The sequence below is a fragment of the Haliaeetus leucocephalus genome, unplaced genomic scaffold (assembly GCF_000737465.1).
Source record: "Haliaeetus leucocephalus isolate CR32 unplaced genomic scaffold, Haliaeetus_leucocephalus-4.0 Scaffold213, whole genome shotgun sequence".
Classification (NCBI taxonomy): Eukaryota; Metazoa; Chordata; class Aves; order Accipitriformes; family Accipitridae; genus Haliaeetus; species Haliaeetus leucocephalus.
Window position 1 is genome coordinate 362,993 of NW_010972649.1, and position 21,729 is coordinate 384,721.

Here is a 21,729-nt window from a genome sequence, read left to right on the forward strand (position 1 = left end):
CTTGATTATACTTCATTTTGGAATCTCTTGTGGCCAAGATATCTAGTCTGGCAGTCCTGAGAGGGCAGATCCAGGAAAGGCTTCCCAGTAGCGCACAGAAGACAGTTCTTTTCCAGTATAACTCTTGGCTTGGGACTTAGTAATTGTATGTTTTCATAGAAAATACAAGGCCACTTGGGATGCCTCTGCTATGTCAGAGTTGATTGGATTTGTGATTTTTTTTTTTTTTAATATATGGCCTTTGGAAGAGTATTTTATATTGAGATCTGTGTAGTATTTATAAGAGTAATACATGTATTCAGTATTGTTATACTTAAGCAGGTGTCATGATTAACAGTCACTGAGTTACCTTGCTTTTGTGCAGCGGGATTTCTGGTCCCGCTTCTTCCAAACATCACCTTCGTGCTTGTTCTTGCAGCAGGGACGATACAATGAGCAATCCAGCAAATTATGCTCTGATCTGTGCTCCTTAGGAGGGATTATATGGGTATATGGAGACAAAGCCATGGATTCCTGTATTGTTAACTCATTTTTAGTGCCTGCCTCTTGATGTGACAAAACATTTTGTTAGAAGCAGCTTGTCTCATTTTTTCCCCTGGGTTTAACATGATCTCTTTTGGAACTGACTTTCTTTACTTGTTCCTGTTGTACTGTTCTTTAGATAAATTTGCTGTAGTACTTTCAACAGGTTGGGGGTTTTTTTTCCAAAACTTTGGTTCTTCTCAATATATTCTGTATCTTTTGCTGCTTACATTTCCCCTCTTGTGATTCAGTTTAATTCATAAGGTCACGGCTTTAACCTATATGGGGTTTGGGTGGTTTATTTTCCTCTAGGAGGATGGAAGAAGTTAGATTACAGATGTTCAGCCATATGAGTTTTCCTCCTTGAGTCCAGGCTTTTACCCAATTTGCATTTCCGAGATGCAGACAAACAAAGATTGCCCTTTACCTCCCCAGTGAAACAGAAGCGAATACATTTATAAGAGGCATGTGCGGTCTATAGCACAGTAAAAAGCTTGGCATTCCCGCTGGGTCTCGCAAATATTTCTGTAGGTTCCTGACTTTATTCTGGGACGAGGCTGGAGAGCTGGCTGCGCCGGGATGGGCGACGGACGCTGCTCGGCAGCTCTCCCGGGCTGATGGTGTGGTGACCGGAGCGCCGTGTCCGCTCCGTCTCCGTCTTTCCCAGGGACTGTTGGTGTGGGATGCTGATGGCTGACTGAGGGAAAAGAGGAGCATCGCACACCTGGGCGCATTCCTCGTGGTCCTGAGGCAAAAGTGACAATTAAACAGAAGACAAGCAGGGCCTTTCCTCCTTCCGCCTTTCCGCGGCTGTCCTCCGCTACGCCCTGACGGTGTGACCTGTCGTGTTTTACTGTGACGCTGTAATTCTGCGTGTGGCTCTCCCGGGCCCTTTTTGCCTCCCTTCTGCTGTACCCTCTGACTGACTTCAGCGGAGGTGGCCTCCCTCCGCCGGGCCGGGGAGAGGAGGGTGCCTGCTCCTTTCCTCCGGGACTCCGCTTTTGGTGCCGTTCTCTGCAAAATTAGTTGCCTCTCCCGATCGCCAGCGGCCCTTTCGAAGCAGGCTGGGGCTCCGCCTGATTCCCCAGCCAGCCTCGACGCCTCCGCTAAGCCGGAGTCGGGCGGCTTTCGGGTCACCACCTCCGACCCTGCGAAAGCGGCCGGGCCCGGAGCAGGGCCGGGCCCGGAGCAGGGCCCGCTGGCGGCGCGCTGCCTCCTATGCCGTGGGCAACACCGCCACCTGCCGGCCCTGCGGGGCGGGACCCAGCCGGGACCCAGCCGGGCAGCCCCAGCGTGCGTTGTTCCTCATCGGAGCCTGGGTCAGGGGCGCGATGCTCGCTGAGCTCAACCTGCCGGCTGAGACCGAGAGGTTCGGGGCAAGGAGGAGGGAGAACGGGCGAGAGGTGAAGCGAGGGAAGGAGCAATGCGTGGTTTGAGTGAGAACGTGATCTAAAAGTACTTGAAGAACGTTTGTAACCCCAGGAAAGTTTTCATTCCCACAAGCACTGACTCGCTGTGACATCCACGCGGCGTGGTCCGCGTTCTGTGGGGGGTGCCCGGGACCTCCTAAAATGGGTTGCCAGCAGATGCGCTCACATCTACAGAACCGGCGTCTGCTTTCCGCCGCTGCTCGTCGGAACGGAACTGTTGCTCCGACATCCCCGTCGGGCAGCGTGCTGCTGGGACGACATCCAGAGGCAGGACTAACTCTGTCTGCCCTTGCCCAGCGCCTACTGGCGGGACCCTCAGGGTATTACAACATAAATAGGGAACGGTTCTTGCTGCTGGAAAGCAAATACAAAAGTCTTGTGAGCACAAGTGAAATGTATTTGCTTCTTTGTCTTTTTGTATTTACAGAAAGATTTTTTTCCTTAAAGTATTTACATAGTTCGAGTTTCTACAATCGCTTGTGAAACTGTTCTCTGAAGGTGTTTTAAGACTTTTTTCCTTAAACTTCTCACAAGTTAAAATACTTCCCAAGATCTTACAGAACACAGTGTTGCTGGCTTGAAAAAAAGCTTTTGCTTGACATAGAGAGGACTTCGAGTTTTACTTATTTGGAAGCTAAAAGCACCAGAATGCGGTTTGCTGCATTATGAGGCTGTTTTGTGCAAATTTGCCCAGGCAAACTGTGCCTGCTGAGAAACGTTGTGGGGTCCGAGGCCATTCCTGCCGCGCTCGCCAGGATGCAGCTGAGTTCAGAGGGCACAAAGCAGCTGATGTGCCCAGTGGTATATTTCTAGAGAGCCACACCAGACTGGGTTTTGTCAAGAATCAGCGGTGACAGTCAACAACTTACCCTCGTGATGTTTCCAGAAAGAAGCGAGTGAAGCTGCTGGGCCTCAGCCTGAGGCATCGTTGGATGGAAACGGGAAAGCGGCAGCACTGTCTGGTTTGTCCCACTGCTGTCGGGTGTTGCACCACGAAGCTCTCTGAAACAAGAGACCTACTTTGAACAAGGCTGATCCTCGCTGCGCGATGAACGGCTTTATGAAGACTGTGCTTTGTGCTCCTGCTTGGGTAACAACTAAATACGCAGCAGTGTCTGCTTTGAGCCCATCCCATGTTCAGGGCCCGTTGCTATCTGAAATTGCTGCTTCGGAGCCGCCTGTCAGCCTTTCCAAGTCCAAACCCAGAGTTAAATTGAAAGGGGTTGAATAAAATGTTGGTCTTCAGATTCTTGGAGGGGGAAGAAAGAAAAAGAAAGGAAGGAAAATATTTTACTAGATTCCCTCTGTCTTAGTATGGAAACAAAAATGCCTTCTAAAATTCATAGACAGATATTTTGCAGTTCTAAGCTACATGGTGTTTTGACAGTAGATTCAATTATTTAAACTGAACGGTACTTGTTTAATGCTGCTTTCAGCTTTTCAAAATGCTTCTTACTTTCAGAGGTTATTTGTTAAAAAGAACTTGAAGGATTTACCAGACAGGAAACGCAATTTTAAAATATAGGTATGTAGGAGAAGCTGATTGTTGCTTTCACTGCTTCTATTCTTACGCGCAGCCCTATGAAATCTAGCAAATGTAAGAAAGAACAAATAATTTACTTATTTTGAACTTGTTACTTAATTATGAATACTAACAAATTTGTGCTCGTTGATTGTTTCAATGTTATCATTAAATTGTTCTGCACATTTAAAATTCCCACTGATACATATCTCTGCCCAAATTTGAAATGCAGGAACGAGCTGTTTTGCTAGCAAAATCAGTTGCTCCTTACTGGTATAAGCACCTTTAACACGTGGTTTAAGGAGCCCTTTTAAAACGTGACCTCTAGTGTTAGTGCCAATACTGTCTCTTTCTTTAGCATGGCAGTAAGTAAATTGTCAGCAATGGCTATATGGTCATAGTTCATCTGGTGTTACCCTTGACTAAAACAAATTATATGTGCAACCTTAATCCTGCTGTAGAATTGTCCCTCACTGACTGCAGCACCAGTACAGAGCTCCAGTGAGGCCCACTGCGGTCCAGTGCACTCTGTATTATACGTGATTGAAAGGCCTAGCAGGGAAAGGGAGGGGAAAAGCTGTACAATACCAATTATTTCATTTTCAGGACAATGAACTCCTGGAGGGAAAAGAACTGCAGATGTCCGGTTATTTCATTTTCCATGTAACATGACTGTTACTGCATCACTGCAAACACTGCGTGTGGTTCTCAACCTTTCCTGAAGAATAAGAGGGAAAAGAGTAGCAACGTGGCAGGATGAAGTTGGTTTCTTAGAGAATTTGATGATGCTAATTAGCCTTATCTGTAATAGAGAGCACAGACAATAATGTTCCCGCTATTAACATGGAAGTGCATGATCTTGTGAAAGAGAGATCTGTTGTGGTTAGAGCTCTTTAGGAGGTTTAAAAATTGAGTGCTTCTGCAAACAGAATTACTGTGGAAATTCATAGGAACACAGCGTAGGTGAGGACTACAGGGTCCTAGTAAATAAATATTGACTCCTAGTAAATAAATACTGTGCTAAAATCATTAAAATGCTGCAGCTTTCAGAGCACTTTACTGTCTTGCACCAGTCGGTGACATTTACACCTTTGCAGGGAAAGTGTTACGACACTGGTGAGGGCAAGGAGGACCTTGATGTGACAGCCTTTGAAGCCCACTTTGTGAATGAGGACACAGTGTGAAGTGACCTGACAGTCACATGCTGAAATACACCAGTCGCTTTCTACGTTTTTTTGATCTTCCTCTTTCCTGGAGAAGAAAACTTGCTATTAAAAATACTAATATATGATTGAAACGACGGAAAGATTGCCTTTGATTTAAAGGCTGTGTGTAGGAATTGTGTAGCAGTAAAAATGTTTCAGCCCTAACAAGATCTGACACGGGAATCTTCAAAAGACCCGATTCCAGCAGTCCTCAGAGTTGCTTTCCTTGCTGTTTTGTTGCTGAATCATTTTGACAGTGTGAGGAACAGTGTCTAAACACTACTATATGGCAGAGCGCCAAACTGCTAAGCTATACGAGCCACTTCAGTAGTCTGAGTAATGCAAAGGCAGAGCAGCCTGAAAAGCAACTGTAAATTTATGATCAATTGTAGGTGTAAAGGTACATCTTGAGCCATCCGCAGTTCTGAGCAATTTGTAAAAGGAGGTAACTTCTGATGCTACTACGAAATGCAGTTACTATTTCTGCTGGAAGGCTGGGACTGCAAGGTACAATTTTCCTGCCTCTTGTATACCTCTCTAATGGCTCTCAAGGCAACATGCTCATCTTCTGTGGGTGTTATAGGAGGAACAGGTACGGGTTTGAATGACACAAAGTGTGGAATTGTTAATTTTTTTTTTGTTCTTCTATTTCCTCCCATGCTTGTAGTAACAGCCGTTTGTTCAGGGTTGCATTTGAGGAGAGAACAAGATTTGGGCATAGGTCATGCAGTATGCCTCTAATTTAGAGCAGTCCAAATTCTAGTCAAGCGAAGCAACGTCAGTGGGGATTGCACTGGGGTTATGGTATGTTCTGGGTTCTGGAGGGTGTGTGTGTCCATCTGTTTGGATCTATCAGCACATTTATTGATGCCAGGCCTGTCTGTAGATAGCACAGATCTGATCGCAGCTCGGGTTTTCCAAGGCAGGTGAGGAATGTTTAGCATGAATAAATCAGTGTGGCTGCTCCTGCAGTAAGACTACTGCTTGGCATCTCTTGGTGCAAGCAAATGCCGGTGTGTAAGCAGTCAAAGGTGCTGAGCACTGAGTGCGAGGGCTGGGCTGACGTGACATAGGTCTGTCAAAGAGGAGTGAGGACAAGACCGATGCTGGCGTAGCACCAAATGCTTTCTATCGCTGCAGGTCAACTGGAAAAAGACCTTTTGCTGGTATCGCTTTTTTTCCAGTTGAGGACCTGGTTTAAGCTGTCCGGGCAGACCTCTTTCACTGGGATTAACTGTGCATCCATTAAGAGGTTTGCTAACTCAGCCTTACTAATACCACTGTAGAGCAATCGTTTTAAATCCAGGGCTATCAGCTAGTGGCACCCTTCTGCTCCTCAGCGCTGGCTCCCTGCTTTTAAGTGTTGTTGATGAGAGTGTATTGCAAGCCAGAAGCCTGTCTTCGGGTATGTCTTCTGTTACTTGTTTTCATGCCTTGTAAAGCTACCTGAACTATTTTTAGATGGGCAGCATTGTAACAAAAGCAGTCTGGCTGTGATATCTCTGAGACCTTACGATCTAATTTATCTTTGTTACCGGGGTAAATTAGCCCACACAGAGCTCTGGGCTGTCATGTCTGATCATTTATTGATTCCTGCCTAGTGAAAATCTCCCTCTACAGGTCTGCGTTATAGAGGATGGGTATGTGTGCTTTGGTAGCCTGGCCAATGTGATGAGAAGGCAAAAGTCCTTCCAAATAGCAGTTCAGAAGAAGGAGCTATTAACAGGGTGAAAGCACACAAGGAATTTGGATTTTGCAAATCCAAATCTCTCTCTCTTATCTTTCATATCCGTCTACGTTTAAAATGCAAGCAGGAGAGACCGCATGTGTGTTACGTGTAAAATACATATTGGAGATAAAGATCAAATTTACACTGCAGTGCTGATGGTTAAATTGTGAATTTGCAGCCCATTACTTTGTAAGCTATTTCAAAGCGTGTTAGCACTCGGTTGCTAGAAACTCCTGTTCAGTTCCTAGTAAGAGCACACAAGCAGCTCTGCAACTCTGGTGTGTTGCCCTCTGCCTGGTCTCGTTCCCTGAGCTGATTCCCTCAGCTGCTCATCTTCTTTCCCCACCATGACTACAGGAGCCCGTGGCATTTTCTCTCTCCTTGGAAGGTTATCTTCTGTCACGCTCCCAACACCACAAGTGTCTATCAACACCTTGCAGTGCAGCCGTGAGTCCGGGTCATGACTCCCTTTTGTGAAAGAATCTATTAATAGATCTGCTGTTAATTTTGCTTCAGGGCTTGGTGTCAGGGACAAGAACGTGCATGAATCACACATCAGAGTTGTTAATTTTGATAGGCTTTCAATAACTCTGTGATCAGATTCTCATATGGTTTTGTTCACACAGATACGGACACTCATGCAACAGAGGTACAGAGTGCTTCCTAAGTTCACAAGCAACATACAGACCCCAATGATTGATATTTATATGGGACTCATCTCTGAAATACCTGAAATACTCTGAAATTTGGTATAAATGGGCAAGCATACTGAACAGCTTTCTGTAGATAACACTTAGTAAAGGAGTCAGAGGAGGGATGAAGAAACGGCTCAAATGTCATATCAGCCCAAACATCATGATAAATAACCCACACTGTTGTCAGGAAAAGGCAGAGGATTGGAGACTGTGAACCCATTAAATTTACAAATATTCTGTTCTTGTCATTTTTTTATCATCCTGGAATGTTCATGCGCAACACAACTTCATGTGCTGTTTTCCACCTTCCCGCCAAGCATCATTCTGACTTTCACACAAAGTATTATATTTTCAAATTTTTTATTACAAGAAAAGTAAATTGTAAATTCAAGCACTCAAAAGTTGTGATGAACAAAAAGACTGCTTAGAAACTTCGACTGCTTTGATCAAAAAGGGGTAATACTCCTGCTGCTAATGATTGTTAATAATTCACAAACAAGATTTAAAGTGAACATAACGTAAAGAAAAATTGCTGTTGCTAGAAGCTCTAAGCTGTTGTAGCTTTGATGCTCCTTGCTGACACTGAGTGGTGCAATTACCACATGCTGATGGAGGAGAGCTGCAATTACCACATTTTCTGAGTCAACTGTTGAGATTTTTTTTAGTTGGCATTAGTATTTATTTATGTGCTTATTGTAGGCAAATTCTATGAAGTGCTTTCCCAATGTTTGTAATAGAATACTAGGGAGAGACCTAGATATTCCCCCCCCCCCCCTAAAAACCGGTGCTTTGCATTAAATCCTTACTGTGAGCCGGAGTCTGTACTTCCAACCTAGCTGAAATCACTGTGGGAGTCAGTGGGTGGCTCTGTGTAAGAAAAATAGTAGCAGTGAGTGCTAGAGGCCTTGAGAAATCTTGTATGAAATCGTTTTGCCCTTTATCATGGGTGACAGTCATTTGTTTGTTTTTGCAAGCCCGGTGGTAAAAGTGTAGATACTTAATTAACCTTTTTGTCCTAGATTTACCAAGGACCCAGTGCTGTTTGAGGAGGAACCAAAACACATTATTTCCATTGAATAGTGTGACTGCCGTGATGGGCAGGGTAAAAAGCAGCTTGAGTAGCTGCTCATACACCCATGCATGTATTCTTATGTCATTTTGACTGCTTGTGATTTTTTTTTATTTTTTTTTTACCCAGTCTTGCTTTTCTGATAGAAATATTTAAAGATTGGTCTGAGTTCAGGAGCAAATTGTTTGGAAAATTCGGTGCTAAAATGGGTTCATCCATTTTCAAGAATGGAGTGACAGAAAGGAGAGTACATTTTCACCCTTGTATCAAAAGACTGTCTGGACCTTGAGTTTGGAGGTGACTGACAACAGAGGCTAGGCACATAGTTTGTTTGCCCACAGTGTGTCATGGAGTGTGTAGATAAGGTCTAGGAAGGAGCTGAACATCTCACATTTTTCGTATTCCTTTTGTAAAATTAAAAAAAAACCTACTATGCAAAAATTTTTTTTTTTAGTTATTAAAATATGTTCAGAGAATATTAGGGTTACAGTAACACTGGAAAAAACAGAAAATAACCAAGCAATCTTATGTCTCTTCCTGTAGAAATGTGTATATAACAAGTTCTTTCATAACATGATCAGACAGTATTTCAAAAATTTTTTTTGAGACCTCACTTTCTTCAGTGTTAGTATTTGTCAGTGCAATGTGAGTCTGTGAACAATCTGAGATCCAAAGCATCCCACCTCATTGGCTGTAGTTGCTGGATGGCATGCAGTGATCAGTGCTCAGCTTAGCAACTCCTATAAGAAAGGACAGACTTTAGTCCTTGGTCACTGATGCCACACCTGGGCAACATGAGATGTCCCGTGTCAAATCACTGTGGAGCTCTGCTCATCAGTGCTTGCCAGCTCTGCCATCTCAGGACACTCAGCAAAAAATGCAGTTGTCTTATCAAGCCTAAAAAGGAACGCAAAGATGCATGTTTCTGAAGTTTCAGAAATACTTTTGTATTTTTTATTTCTATACATATATGTGTGTGTATGCACATGCATATGCCTTGCCAGGGACATGCCGAGTCCACTGGATGACAAGCAGACCCCAGCAGTCCTGGCTTTTTTGCCCAGAACCAGTGGCACAGTCTCCACGCTGGGCAGCAGATCTTTAGAAATTGCGGGAGGCAGGTACATCGTCCTGTCTGCCTTTGCCATTTCACACAGCCTGTGGAAGATGGGTGAATCTGATTATAGATGGCTCTACATTTTCCAAGTAAGTCCTGGATTTTCTGGAAGAGGTAGAACAACTTAGGTTGAGTAGAAAAGGTATCAAATATAGTGGTGGTGACTCACCTCATTAACTGCATCTTGCTGATGGCCTCACACCTTGTGAACTTTTTTTTTAATTTATCTTTTCATGGCTGGCCACTCATTTGTCATGTTGACAGGCAATGGCCTTCTGAGAACACTAGCTACTATTATGGGATCACTGAGGCCGAACAGAAAGTGGAGAAAATAGCAAGAAATATAAAACTGCTAGTCTGTCTCTAAACCAGGTAGCTGGATAAATGGTCATTGTGAATCTGTTTGTGCATAGAAATACAGCTATTCTGTTGGAATTAAGCAACTTGATGTACTTCAGCTTCAAAGAGCCTAAAGCAAAAAGATATATTTCATTATAGGTGAGGAGAAAATAGGTGTTCACAGGCTGTTGACTATCCTTGAACTGAGCATACTGACTCAGAGGAAATGTAGATGGATGGAGAGGAGCATAGAGGAGATGGGAGCCGTTCTTCTACCTGGATCCAGCAACACTTTCTATTAGGAAAACATACCCAACTATTTGTTTTCAGAAGATCTCAAATGCCCTGTTAGTGTTTAGTAGAAACATGTCAGGGTCAAGGGTTTCCCTCAGGTGTCTTCTGAAAGAGCTTGTGAAATGTGGAATCTGAAAATCAGCTGGAAAAGATCTTTTTGGGAAGGTGAGTTATGTGAGGACTGTCCATCGGGCTTAACCTACAGGAGAGGTTAAGATGAAGTTTTCTGGAAAACTTACAGATAAAGGAATCTGTGTCTTGGTCTGACAGAGGAGAGTCTTGTAAAAGATTCACTCAAGTTTTCACTGTGCCTTACAAGGATAAATCTGAATTTTCTCATTCGATGAAGGGCATATGTAGTATTTCTAGGTGGACAAAAGTAGGTTGCAGTGATAGAAACAGCCACAAGCAGAGGCAACGCCAATGTGTGAGGGTACCCTAAAAATTGAAGGTGTTATGGGAGATGGCAGTAAAGAGTTTTCATTATGATTGAATATTAATTAGTGACATGGCTATTAATGATGACAGTAATTAACAGAGGAAGGAAAGACTTGTCATTGTCCCGAGGGTGAGTAATCAGTCTTGGCAGGTGATAAATAATGGTTCAGCAAACTCAGCAGAAAGATAATCTGTCTGCCTCAGGACAACAGGAGAATGGCTATAACATCTTCCAGGCTCTTGGCAACCTTCAGGAATGACTTCATGTTTTTCACAGAGACAAATTAAAATCCCTGATCTCAAGTGCTGCTTATATTCTGGAGTGGCTGATCACAGGAGTTCTGGTTGAGTCAGTGCCTTTGGTTTACTTGCCCCTTTAAACCTTTCTTTTTTAATCTTAACAACGGGGAAGACAGACTGGGGAACCAGCTTTCAGTGTTACTTGAGTTTTTCGCTGTAGTTTGATGAAAATTGAATAGATTCCTCAGAAGAGGCCTAGAGCTGGGGACATGATCATTCTATGTAAAAATGGACTGGGACTTAATCCTGCATATTAAGTATTCCTGTATATCTGGAAAGGGATCGTGCAGAATGCACTTCACCTCCCTTGAGCAAAGCAATGTACTACTCTAGATGATTTTCAAGTATCAGCTGTCATGTCACTTGGCAATAAGATGCCTAAGAGATCACTGCAAGGCTGTAATCTGAGGCCAAAATCAGGGGAAACAGTGGACTTTTTACTTTGGTGAATGAACAGAAAAACCAAGAAAGATTCTGGTTTAGTTTGAACCAAGACAGCTTTTTGTGAGGTTTTGTTTTGTTTCTAACAATACATAAGCACATCAGTTTGAGTTGTCTTGAAATGGTTTTCTAACCCCAAATATTTTGTTCTCTCTTTAGGATATTTTTGTTTTGTAAAAGGCAAAAGGGAACATCCATGTTTATAAAATAGAATATTTTATTAACAAACTTGTCAAAACAACAGTTACTGGCTCTGAACATTTTCTCCATATGTTATTCAGCTAGCACTGTTCACTGGATGTGCTCTCATCTAGGAGGTAGTTTTGGACCCCTCAGACATCTTTTTCTGAATAAATTTACTATTCACAAAAAAACGATGTGACTTTAGGATGCACCTGACAAGCTGGTTTCAGTAGAGACAGGAAAGTGCTTGCACCATTGCCAGAGGCATTGGTTAGATATTCTGCAAGGTACTGCATGCAGTTCTAGTGACCCCAGTGCAAAGAAACGGAACTTAAATCTGAAAAGTTGCTGAGTGGTAAAGTAGGGGGAAAGACCATCTTAAGAAGACACTAAAAGAGTTTTGTTGGTTTAGTGAAATCAAGGTAGGGAAGCAATGTGTCAGCCCTCTGTAGAAACACTCAGGAGAAACTATCAAGGAAGAAGAATAATTATTTCCATTAAATGATAATGCAGGTATGATATCAAATGCATATAAATTGCATATTAATAAACTTAGGCTGGGAAGTTACAAGAAGAGTTCTATCTATGAGAAAAAAAAAAGGCAAGAAAAAGAGTTCTGGAATAACTTTCCGAATAGGATAGTGGCAACTTAAATTGCTGTTAGGTGGAGTTGGAAGGTGTGGAGAGTGACCATAGAGCTGAGAATATAAGCTTGTGAGATGGGTCCTGTAGTGTCTGGTTTGTTGATACCTTCAATCAAGGCAGATCAAGACAATGCCCAGCTGCTGCTTGTTGGTCACATCTGTTTGCCCAGTATTTAAGCAAAAGCAGATGCTTCCCTGATTCAGGAGCTCTGCTGATTGCCTGCAGGGGACAAGTAGGTTGTTCACTTGCCTTGGGTAGGGGATGAGGGAGGTCAGGTCCATATTCCTGCTTGCTGCTGAAGCCTGACTGAAGAGGTTTTTCTGGTGCTCCTTGAGTCAGGGGTCAAAATGCATTGTCAGGGGAGCAGGAGCTGCTGTCTCCTTCTGCATGGGGTAGAGCCCACATTTCTAGTGGGAATTTCACATGTATGGGAGAGTCCCTCAGACCTGCAGATATTGCAAGGACCTGGGACACTAGCAGTGCCTGTTGTCTCTGTGGCACATCGTAATTGTGCCTCCTGGCCTTTGTTGTATTTAAGGTTTGCTGAGGGCGTGGGGATGCTCTGGGCCTGCAGAAAGCAAAATGTCCTTCAGACTTTTCTGGAACAAGCATCATGTGGGTTATGTTGTTTCTTGAAGTACCCACTGTGTCTGAACTCGGAAGTGGCCATGCAAATAAGATCCTCTGGGGTTTGTTTAGTAAGCCTGAACCATATGGTCGACCAGTTCCTTTTTGTATGCTATCTTCGAATGATATATCACAAAGCAGATCACCAACTATTACCGGGGCTATTAGCCTACTGTATGTGAATGCAAATATTTCTCAACAAATTGACTGTACGCTGAGAAGGGATTGGAGTTACGTCTGCATCCAGACATGGTATCGTTAGGTTGTGCTGCATGCTGCTGTAACTTGGCATGGACTTGCTAAGTTGCCTCCAGTGCCTTTGCTGATTGTCTTTGACTTTGGACAAGTCAAGTTGGCTGACTTGTGCAAACCGTTATGTTTCATTTTAAGCTTAACTTCCTGAGTATGGGTTTTAACTAAATTTTGCTGCCCTGTCATGTTGTATTTTGATACAAGGCCTTAGCTTCTACTGAACAGTGACAAGTTTTCCACTTCTATGATTTCCATACAAGCAACAGAGAGGTTGTATACATGCAGGGGATCAATCCTAGAGGTCTTTATGCTGTTTATAAGATAGGAACAACCTTTGTACTACTTGATGGGCCCTGAAAACCTAATAAACTACCTGACGGACCTTAAAGACTCACTTCTCTGCTCCTGGCCACCATCCTGCTGGTGCAATCACTAGCAGGTGACAGCTCAATAGTGGCTTGGTTACAGGCACACTGAATACCACTTCCTTCTCCAAGATACTGCTTGTCTTTGACATAAGCAAGACTTTCCTCTGTCTTTTTTTTGACCAATAACTCAGTTCTGTACTTTTAGGTTATTGCCTCTGACATTACAGGTGTGAGGTGCCAGTAAATGCTCCTTCATCTCCTTGCTAGCTAGTGCTTGCAGAAACATAATTCCCTGTATGCTGAGATGAGAGAGAAGCAACTGGGAGAGAACAAGTTACATGGAACCATTAGAGTAATATCTGACTTAAAGTATATCAAGTCTCCTATCACACAGAATACTTCTTGGGACTTAGTACCTGTCAATAACTACGTAATTACAGTTTATGGCACAAGAAGGAAAAACATTCTGAAACCTCGGTGAAGATAAAAAGGAAAATGGAATAAAATTCATGTCAGTTCTGTTGTATCCATCCCAATGCTATATCTCTCTAGGGCTCTCGAACCCTGTGGTCTCAGTGTTTGATGCTTTCTTCACCTTTTTTGTTTTTAAGGTGCTGATATTGTGCAGTGGCTTATGAAGAACCTCAACATTGAGGATCCAGGTAAGGTGACATAGCTGGGGAGGAACAGATACTCCGTCTGTATCGTGTGTGCCATTAGACACTAGATACTATTTTGCTGCAGTCTAAAATACCGGTAGAACAACAAGGTTGATTTAAGCATTGGACGGAAGGAAGAGGGAAAGAGATAAGAATCAACATCTTAATTAAGTCTAATGCCTTACACTGCAACACACGGAAAGCACTTTTTAGGAGTCCTAGCCTGTCTGTGAAATTGTTGCTACCTAAGAAAGACTGGTTGATTTTTAAGGTTTTTCCCAGACTTAGAAAGGAAGTTGGTGGATGTGTGTGGTTAAACAGGCAAATGCAGTGGCAGGTTTTCATGATCTGGAGAAAGATAGCTGTGCCTGACAGGACATACTGGCCAAGGATGACACAGACACCATCATGATATCAGATGATGGCTGCTAATTTATCACAGCAGATAGATACATGGATAATCAGCCATGAACAGTGATCAGTGCATGGGCACAGTCCAAACAATTTACTCTTCAGAGAAACCAAAATCGTTTTGGCACAGTTAAGAACTGTTGGGAAAAGAGGGAGAAAAGATCTGCAGGCCCAGAAGTTTCTTTTCTTGTTCTGGAAAGGGAAGAAATCTAGCATCTCACTTCCCAGTTTGTTTCTGCTACCTACTGTCACAATGTAAAAGCAGAGATGGAGGCAGTGTTGTCTCACCGAGGGCATCCCTATACACACATCCCTTCTCATGAGTCCAGTCAAGTCCCAAATCTGAATTTCAGCTGCAGACAATAGCATGGGTGTGCATGAGCAGCTGAATTGTATTTTGCAACTCTGAGAAAGTTGATGCAGCTTTTGACAACTGACATTGGTTGAAAATCTGTGCAGATGTGCCTCTGTGCTGGTGAAGGTTGCCCTGGGAGTGCTAGGATATGTACTTCCCTCTGCCTCTGCACAGTTTCCTCTAAAAAATAGCAGTGTCAGGATTTGTCTTTATGAATAAATATGCTGCTAAGGACCTGGTGTTGCAGGTGTTCGTTGGATTTGGTAGAGGCAAGTGGGGTTCACTGATGGAACAGGCTTCTTGTCAGCTGTCACTTCTGGTGGATAATATGCTTTGAACTGAATTTCAGACTCTAGAGCTGAACTGTTGTGTGACATTTTGTAAAGACAAAACCAGCAGGTTAAACATTTGAGCAGTGTTTCAGCTGTATTGTAAGGCTGATTTCTGCTCTTCTGCTTTGCATGGTTTGGTTGGAAGGTGTAAGGATGCAGTGTGGGTACAGAAAGGCATGTGTGCACCAGGTCTTTATGCAAGTCATCTCCAGAGCCACTGCTGAAAGCAGAGGAGTGTGCAGTGCACATCTTCCTGACACATCCCTGCTGTTTTCTGTCTTTCACAGGGGAAGCAATACACTTGGGAAGTCTTATTGCTGCACAGGGTTATGTCTTTCCAATCTCAGACCATGTCCTTACCCTGAAAGATGATGGGACATTCTATCGTTTTCAGGTTGGTGAGTCCTCTGCCTCCCTTGTGGCCCCTTCTACTGTCCCTGCAATAATACTGCTGAAATTACCTGCTCTTTATCCCTAAGCACCCATTAGGTCTATGAAGCCAGGGATTGAGGCTGTCTTGGTAGAAGCCTTAGGAAGGTACTCAAGCCCTTCAAAAAGATCTGCTTTAGAATCCCAAATCACTCCTACTTTCTGACCCACAGTTTTTACATAAATGAACGCATATGTCCTGTGATTATTTTTGAAATCTGATTTCTAGGCTGTTGTACCCAGATTTGAACTAAACCAGGAGAAAGAAAATGGCTTTCAGGTTCTAACCCTGGCATGGAATTGGGTAGACACCCTCTTGTGCAAAATGGACCAGGCCAAACTTTGGAGTTGGACATTCAAGCTTTGGCACAGCAGAAAATTCAGATTTTTATCCTCTCTTGGTTACAGATTGGTGGGGGAGGGCGCAGCTTCAGGCTTTGGCTCTTTTACAAAGAATGTGTAACCTTAGCAGTCACCTAAGCTGGGACATCTCTATCCCTCAGTGTCCCTGTGCCTCCAGAAGTGTTGAATTTTTAAAGCATCCTGTGCTTGAGTTCCAAGCCCTGTCCAAAACCTGCTGCTGTCAGAGCCCTAGATAACTGAATGCTTGTGCTGCAACAACTCCTTTTGGACAGATTGTATAACTTTAAAAGAAGCAGTAAGTTCAAACCTGGAGTCCTACTGCCTAATCCTACTGGCTAAATTTGTGGTTTTCTGTTACATGAACATAGCTAGCTTCTTTATCTTCCCTGTGACCTCTCTTCTGTTCACCCTCCTGTTCCTCCTTTACATTTTTTTCCCTCTTTTTTTGGTTTTTATTTGAAAAACCTGTTCTCTTTGCGTCTGATGTTGCTGCTGCTCATGCTCATTGTCCTACTGCTAATGTGGTATTGTGTTATCGTATGAGACCAATGGCACGGTGAGCAAAGAAGCCCAGGAGATCACAGACCTCCCTTTATCTCACCCCACCGTCTGGTTACCTGGCATCATTCAGACTAAGATTTTTCATTACAATTCCCTTGCTTTTCTGAAAGTCCTGCTCCTCCTGCCATGCAAGATTTGACAGAAGCAGGGTTAATACTGATTGCCCATTTAGTTGTATTTTTCTCTATTTTAAAAGAATGACACCGTAAGAAGTTGTCCTGTGCAGCTCTCGGGAGCTAGTTTTCAATATAATTTAATTTATTTTCCTTATTTTAAGCCTATGTAAACCACATCATCAAATTGTCTTGAATGATTATTGACTTTTCTTTTCTTTCCCTTATCTTTTCCTACAACTTTTGCTTATTCTTTGCCTGTTGTCATTTCCTGCAACAGTTCTCCTCAGCCGTTTACTGCAAAAATAACCTGATAGAATCATGTTTCTTTTCCATCACTGTCTTCTTGCCGCTTTCTACCTCAACATCAGTCCCTCCTTTAACAGTAGCTCATCATCTTGTGAAGTTTGTAAGGTCTATATCAGTGAGGAGCATTGAACGCTGTATCATTTGGTGCAAGGAATAGTCTGTGCGTAATGTCCTTCGCCCCTTTGTGGCATTACATCAGTAATGCAAAACAGTGTTCTGTAATTTGTGTGATCACAGGGACATTGTCTTGCATTCATGTTAAAACTGAAATAAAGCCACATGTAGTAATATCTTGTAATTAATTGTAGCAACTGCAATATGCAGACCTGAATAGAAAACAAAAGCAGTAAGCTTAGCAGGACTTCTGCTTTAATCAGCTGAATTTTGACCTCTGCCATCTGTTATATTTAAAAAGTAAATTGTTTTGTAGGCTACCTGGCTGCCAACCACACTGGTAGCTGCTCCAAAAAAGCAAGTGGTGTGTAGCATATATAAAAGGTCATGAGGTTTCTCATGCTCCTAAAAAAAAAAAAAAAAAAAAAAAATCGGGGGGACTGTGAATTCCTGGGGAAAGAGGAGGTTCTGGGGTTAGAGGGTAAGAGGTCCACATTCAGATGAGCTGGCAACAATGTCTAAAATGTCATCAGGATACTGGACACCCTCCTCAAGAGATGCTTGTATTATAGCATCTCTATTTACCTGCAGTGAGGAATGTTAAAGGTCATACCTTCCTGGAAAAGCATCCTCACTTTTGCTGAGATCTGTAGCAGTGTTTCCCCTGCGGGCAGAGACTGGGCCATAGACTTTGTGATTCTTCTTTTTGTACTTGTAATGTATTTCTGCATCTGAATTGTTTTTCATCTCTTAAATTACAAAAATGTGTATGTTGTTTCTTAGGCACCATACTTTTGGCCTTCAAACTGCTGGGAACCAGAAAACACAGATTATGGTGAGAGTGTAATTATTTCATTGTAGAAAGTTAGTACAGAAAGTTTGTGATGGAAAAAATTGTCCTTAAAATAATTACTGTTGGCCACCTAAACCCTGCATCAGCAGAGTTTCTTGTCAGACTGCAGCATCAGAGGCAGATATGTGCTTGTCTCAAACACATGAAGTGAAATCCCAGGGTGTTTCAAGCCTACAGAGCTGTAGCCATCGAGTTCAGTAGGGTCAGGGTTTTACCTACCGTCACCTTCATTCTCTCATAGCTCTGTCCGTTTTGGCAGGATTTACAGCAAGCAGAATACTGCTCCTTGGGAATCTTAAATAATACCAATATTGCTTTTGTGGGAGAACATAACCTGATCTGTAGCTGAATCTGATATGTTGATCAATAAAAAGTTACCTCATCTGGGCACTCATCTGACTGATCAATAAACCAGTATATAACTGATGGCAGCCCATAGTTAAAGTTCTCTGATCTGTGACATCAGACTTATTTTTCCCATTTTTTTAAGATTTTTAAGATTACTAGATGATAGCTGGTAAAAAAGAGAAGATTTAGCATGGTTTATGAGCTAATAAACTGCAACATGGTGTGTTAAACATGTGAGTGCCTGCAGACAGTGGTAATACATAAAAAAAATATGTCAGTGTTGTTATCTTTAGCTGTCTGCATGCAATATTGCTGTCTCTTCCAGAACTGTGCTTCTTTCACAGTTAAATGATAAAATCAATTGTTGCATCCTGGTGTGGCATTGGAAGAGGAAGTGAATCCATGTGTGCGCTCATAAAACAGGAGCTTCTGGAAGTCCTTTTGAAATATCTCATAACCTAAGATCAGTTTAGAACTCTTCCCTGAATAATCACTTTTTTTTTCTTTCTTTCCTGGGCAATAATTACTCATCATTATGGATTCTGGAAATCATTTGCTAGGGTGGAGAAGTAGCCTGCAATGGTGTCTGTCATGTGATAGTTCATTTGCAGTCCTCATCTGCAGGGAAGCTAGCACAGACTTACGTGTTTATCCCAGTGAGGGAACTGCTTAGGAGAGAACATGATGCTGTTCATTATATGCAAAATAATTTCCAGATTTTACAGTCACCATATATAACTGTCTGAACTGTGCCAAGTACATATTCTCTAAATATCAGAATAGCAATCTGAAGAGGAAGTTCTGTGTTTTTCCTATAGTATCTGATAAATAACTAGTTTCACAGTCAGATTATTGTGCTGCAAGGGCATTGAGTGGAGCAGCACACCTCAAAATAAAGCCCTATATGAGCTGACCCACAGCTGGACAAGCTGCAACTGCATTGGCTCTGAGCCCTGTAGTGACAGATTTTCATCTGTCCCAGAAATCTCTAACATATGCTTATAATAAGTCTTTGCATATCAGAGGTCTGTACAGATGGAGTCTTCCCAGGAATTAATCCCAAACTAGCAGTAGACCCAAATAAAACTGAAATCCCAGCAGCACTTTATACTTTTTTTATTTGCAAGGATCCACTCACAGAACAGGAACTAACTTGCTAATGGCAGGTCACTGCCTAGCATGACGAAATACTGTGAGATGACTGACTCTTGCTTTATTTGGTGTTGTGAATGGCTTAGAGAGGAAACTGCCCTTGAGATGTATAAATATACATGAACTGATCAGCTCTGGTTACCATGCATAATATTGGCTCATTATATGAATGTTAGAATTACAGGAATAGCATAGAATAGAATTACATGAGTAGCACTGGTTTGGGGTTTTTTTTCATGTATTTTCAATGAAGAACAGGTTTCCAATGAAAAACATCCATGAAGGTGTCAAAAAATTGTATTTACCAGCAAACCAAAACCCTGTGATTTTTGAAGAAAAGCTGAAAATTTCTGAAAAAGATCTATTGCAGTTTTCTGTAGATGATGCTTTGCCTTCTGCCCTGCTCCAGTTTGGCACATGTTGCACAATAAGTACTTGGCCCTGCAGCATGAAAGAGGGCAAAACACAAGGAAGCTATAAAATTCACATCTAGATTTATCCCAAAACAAGAGCACTGGGCCTCTGTTATGTAGTTCAGTCCTGACTGTATACCCAGTGTGTACTGCGGACCTTGTGTTTCAGCACGTAATGGAAACGGGGTGAGCTAGCAGGTCCAGCTGAGACTTTCCCAGAAGGCAGCCTAGGACTGGTTTGGTGTTGTACACTGGGCTCATCTTGACCCTCCGAATCCCAAACCACATCAGTTTCTACAGTGTCTGCCTATGGTAAAATGTGAGAAGGCTTTTCTTAACCATTTGAAATGTGTAGAATAAGTGGATGGAGCATATGAAAAAAAGCTCAGATCATACCTTTAAGATCTGGTCTGTATTTCTGTTTTCATTTCAATATCCTTTTTTTTTTTTTTTTTTTTTTTTTAACAAAAGGGAAAAAGGGGGGCATAGCTTCTCAGTTTGGCAGGCATATTCCCAAAGTGGTGAGGGGAACATGTTGCTAATGCTAAATCTTTTACCAGCCCCAGAAGCAATTGTGCCTTTCTCAGACATCTTGTTAGGTCCTGGCATCTATACTCAGCACTTCTAAATGAGATGTCCCAGATGTTTAAGGCCTCTGAGATTACTAGTGGTAATGTCAGCTGGGTATTCAGCCCTCTTATTCCATGTTGCTTTCTGATGAGAATGAACAGTGCATGAACCACTTTCTTCTTTTTTAAGATCTAGTACTAATAATCTGTCTGTAATTGTTTTCCATTCTGTTTCTCCCTTTAGCCATCTATCTTTGCAAACGGACCATGCAGAACAAAGCTAGGCTGGAGTTGGCGGATTATGAAGCCGTAGGTACACTGCTGCTAGACTTTAACCCTGGGGGGTACAGAGAGAGCTTTGCTTGCCAATTGAATGCTGCCATTTTGTGCTTTGGGGTCAGCCTTTAAGGTGTCTTTTTTTTAGTTGTCAGAATAGTGTGAAGGCTGATCTGGAGACGATGTCAGGAGCACAATTGAGGAACATCCCCGGCTTTGCAATGTCTCAGATTGAAGCATCTGCTGTTTAGCTGGCCCTCCAAGATTGGGGCAAATTACACAGAAGTTTACCTTTGTTTCCTATTTCCAGTTAACAGTTCCTGGTTTATATAGCAGATATTAACACATGGAAATGACGGATTTTCAGGTGCACTATTGGGCAATTAAATTGCCGAGGACCCATCTAGTTATGAAAGTTTTCATATATTAGACTTGGACTGTTTTCAATACGCCATATAAAAAACTATTACTCAAGCTTATTCAGGGCATGTTTTCTGTTATGAAATGATTATCCATAAAAATATCCCCAATTTTGGCTTCAGATTGTGCAGGGTTTGGGTGGGGAGAAGTGGGAAGATGGAGGCAGCAGGGGCAGGGCTGGTGTGAGTTTCTTTGAATACCAGCAGTGTAACACTCTGACCAGCTGAACTTTTCTTTCTATCATGCTGACTTTTTTTTGTTCACTAGCTCAACAGTGTAACAGCTGAATTCGAAATGTGGAGATTTTCATTGGAGAGAGTTTGTTTACAAAGCCAGTTCTATTGAACTTTTGTGTTCATGTTTATTACAATGAAAACATTTATATTGTATATGTTTTAGGGTTGGTTTTTTTCCAAGAATGGACTTTTTCCTTCTTCCTTACCTTCTACATTTTGGGACTTTTGTGCACATGGATATATACACATGCCATTTGGTCCTTTCAGTGAAGAGCGTGCAAAAATTGCCACTCATCTAGTCCACCCTGGAAATGCATCCAGAGTTCCCAAGAGTTCTAATCTTGAAGTACAGGCATAAAGGAAGGAATATAATAATCTGCATGCACTTACGCATCCTTTTGCTGAGTTTTCTCTTCTGCATGTTGCTGATTTCATTATTAAAACCATTAAAATTGCTCACAGACAACCAATTAGCTGTAAGTACTCTGAAGATCTATCATAAAGCAACAAAAGGCTGTTCAGCAGCGCGCACACTCCCACACCCATGCAGCGAGGCTATGGCTAAGTACTTTTGCACATCGTTGTCTACTGAGAGTAGCAATGCTCCAGTGATGGCAAATAATTAGATCTTGGCAGTCTT

At 42.4% G+C, this 21,729-nt stretch overlaps 1 protein-coding gene across 1 annotated transcript in view; it reads left to right on the forward strand.

Annotated features, from left to right (window-relative positions):
- Positions 1-21,729, forward strand: part of RGS6 (regulator of G-protein signaling 6) — a 107,320-nt gene that overhangs the window by 22,324 nt on the left and 63,267 nt on the right. Inside the window, exons 2-5 of the mRNA XM_010566478.1 lie at positions 13,788-13,838; positions 15,221-15,327; positions 17,606-17,657; positions 20,402-20,466. Coding sequence (XP_010564780.1) covers positions 13,788-13,838; positions 15,221-15,327; positions 17,606-17,657; positions 20,402-20,466 — 275 coding nt within the window. The remainder of the gene's footprint in view (positions 1-13,787; positions 13,839-15,220; positions 15,328-17,605; positions 17,658-20,401; positions 20,467-21,729) is intronic.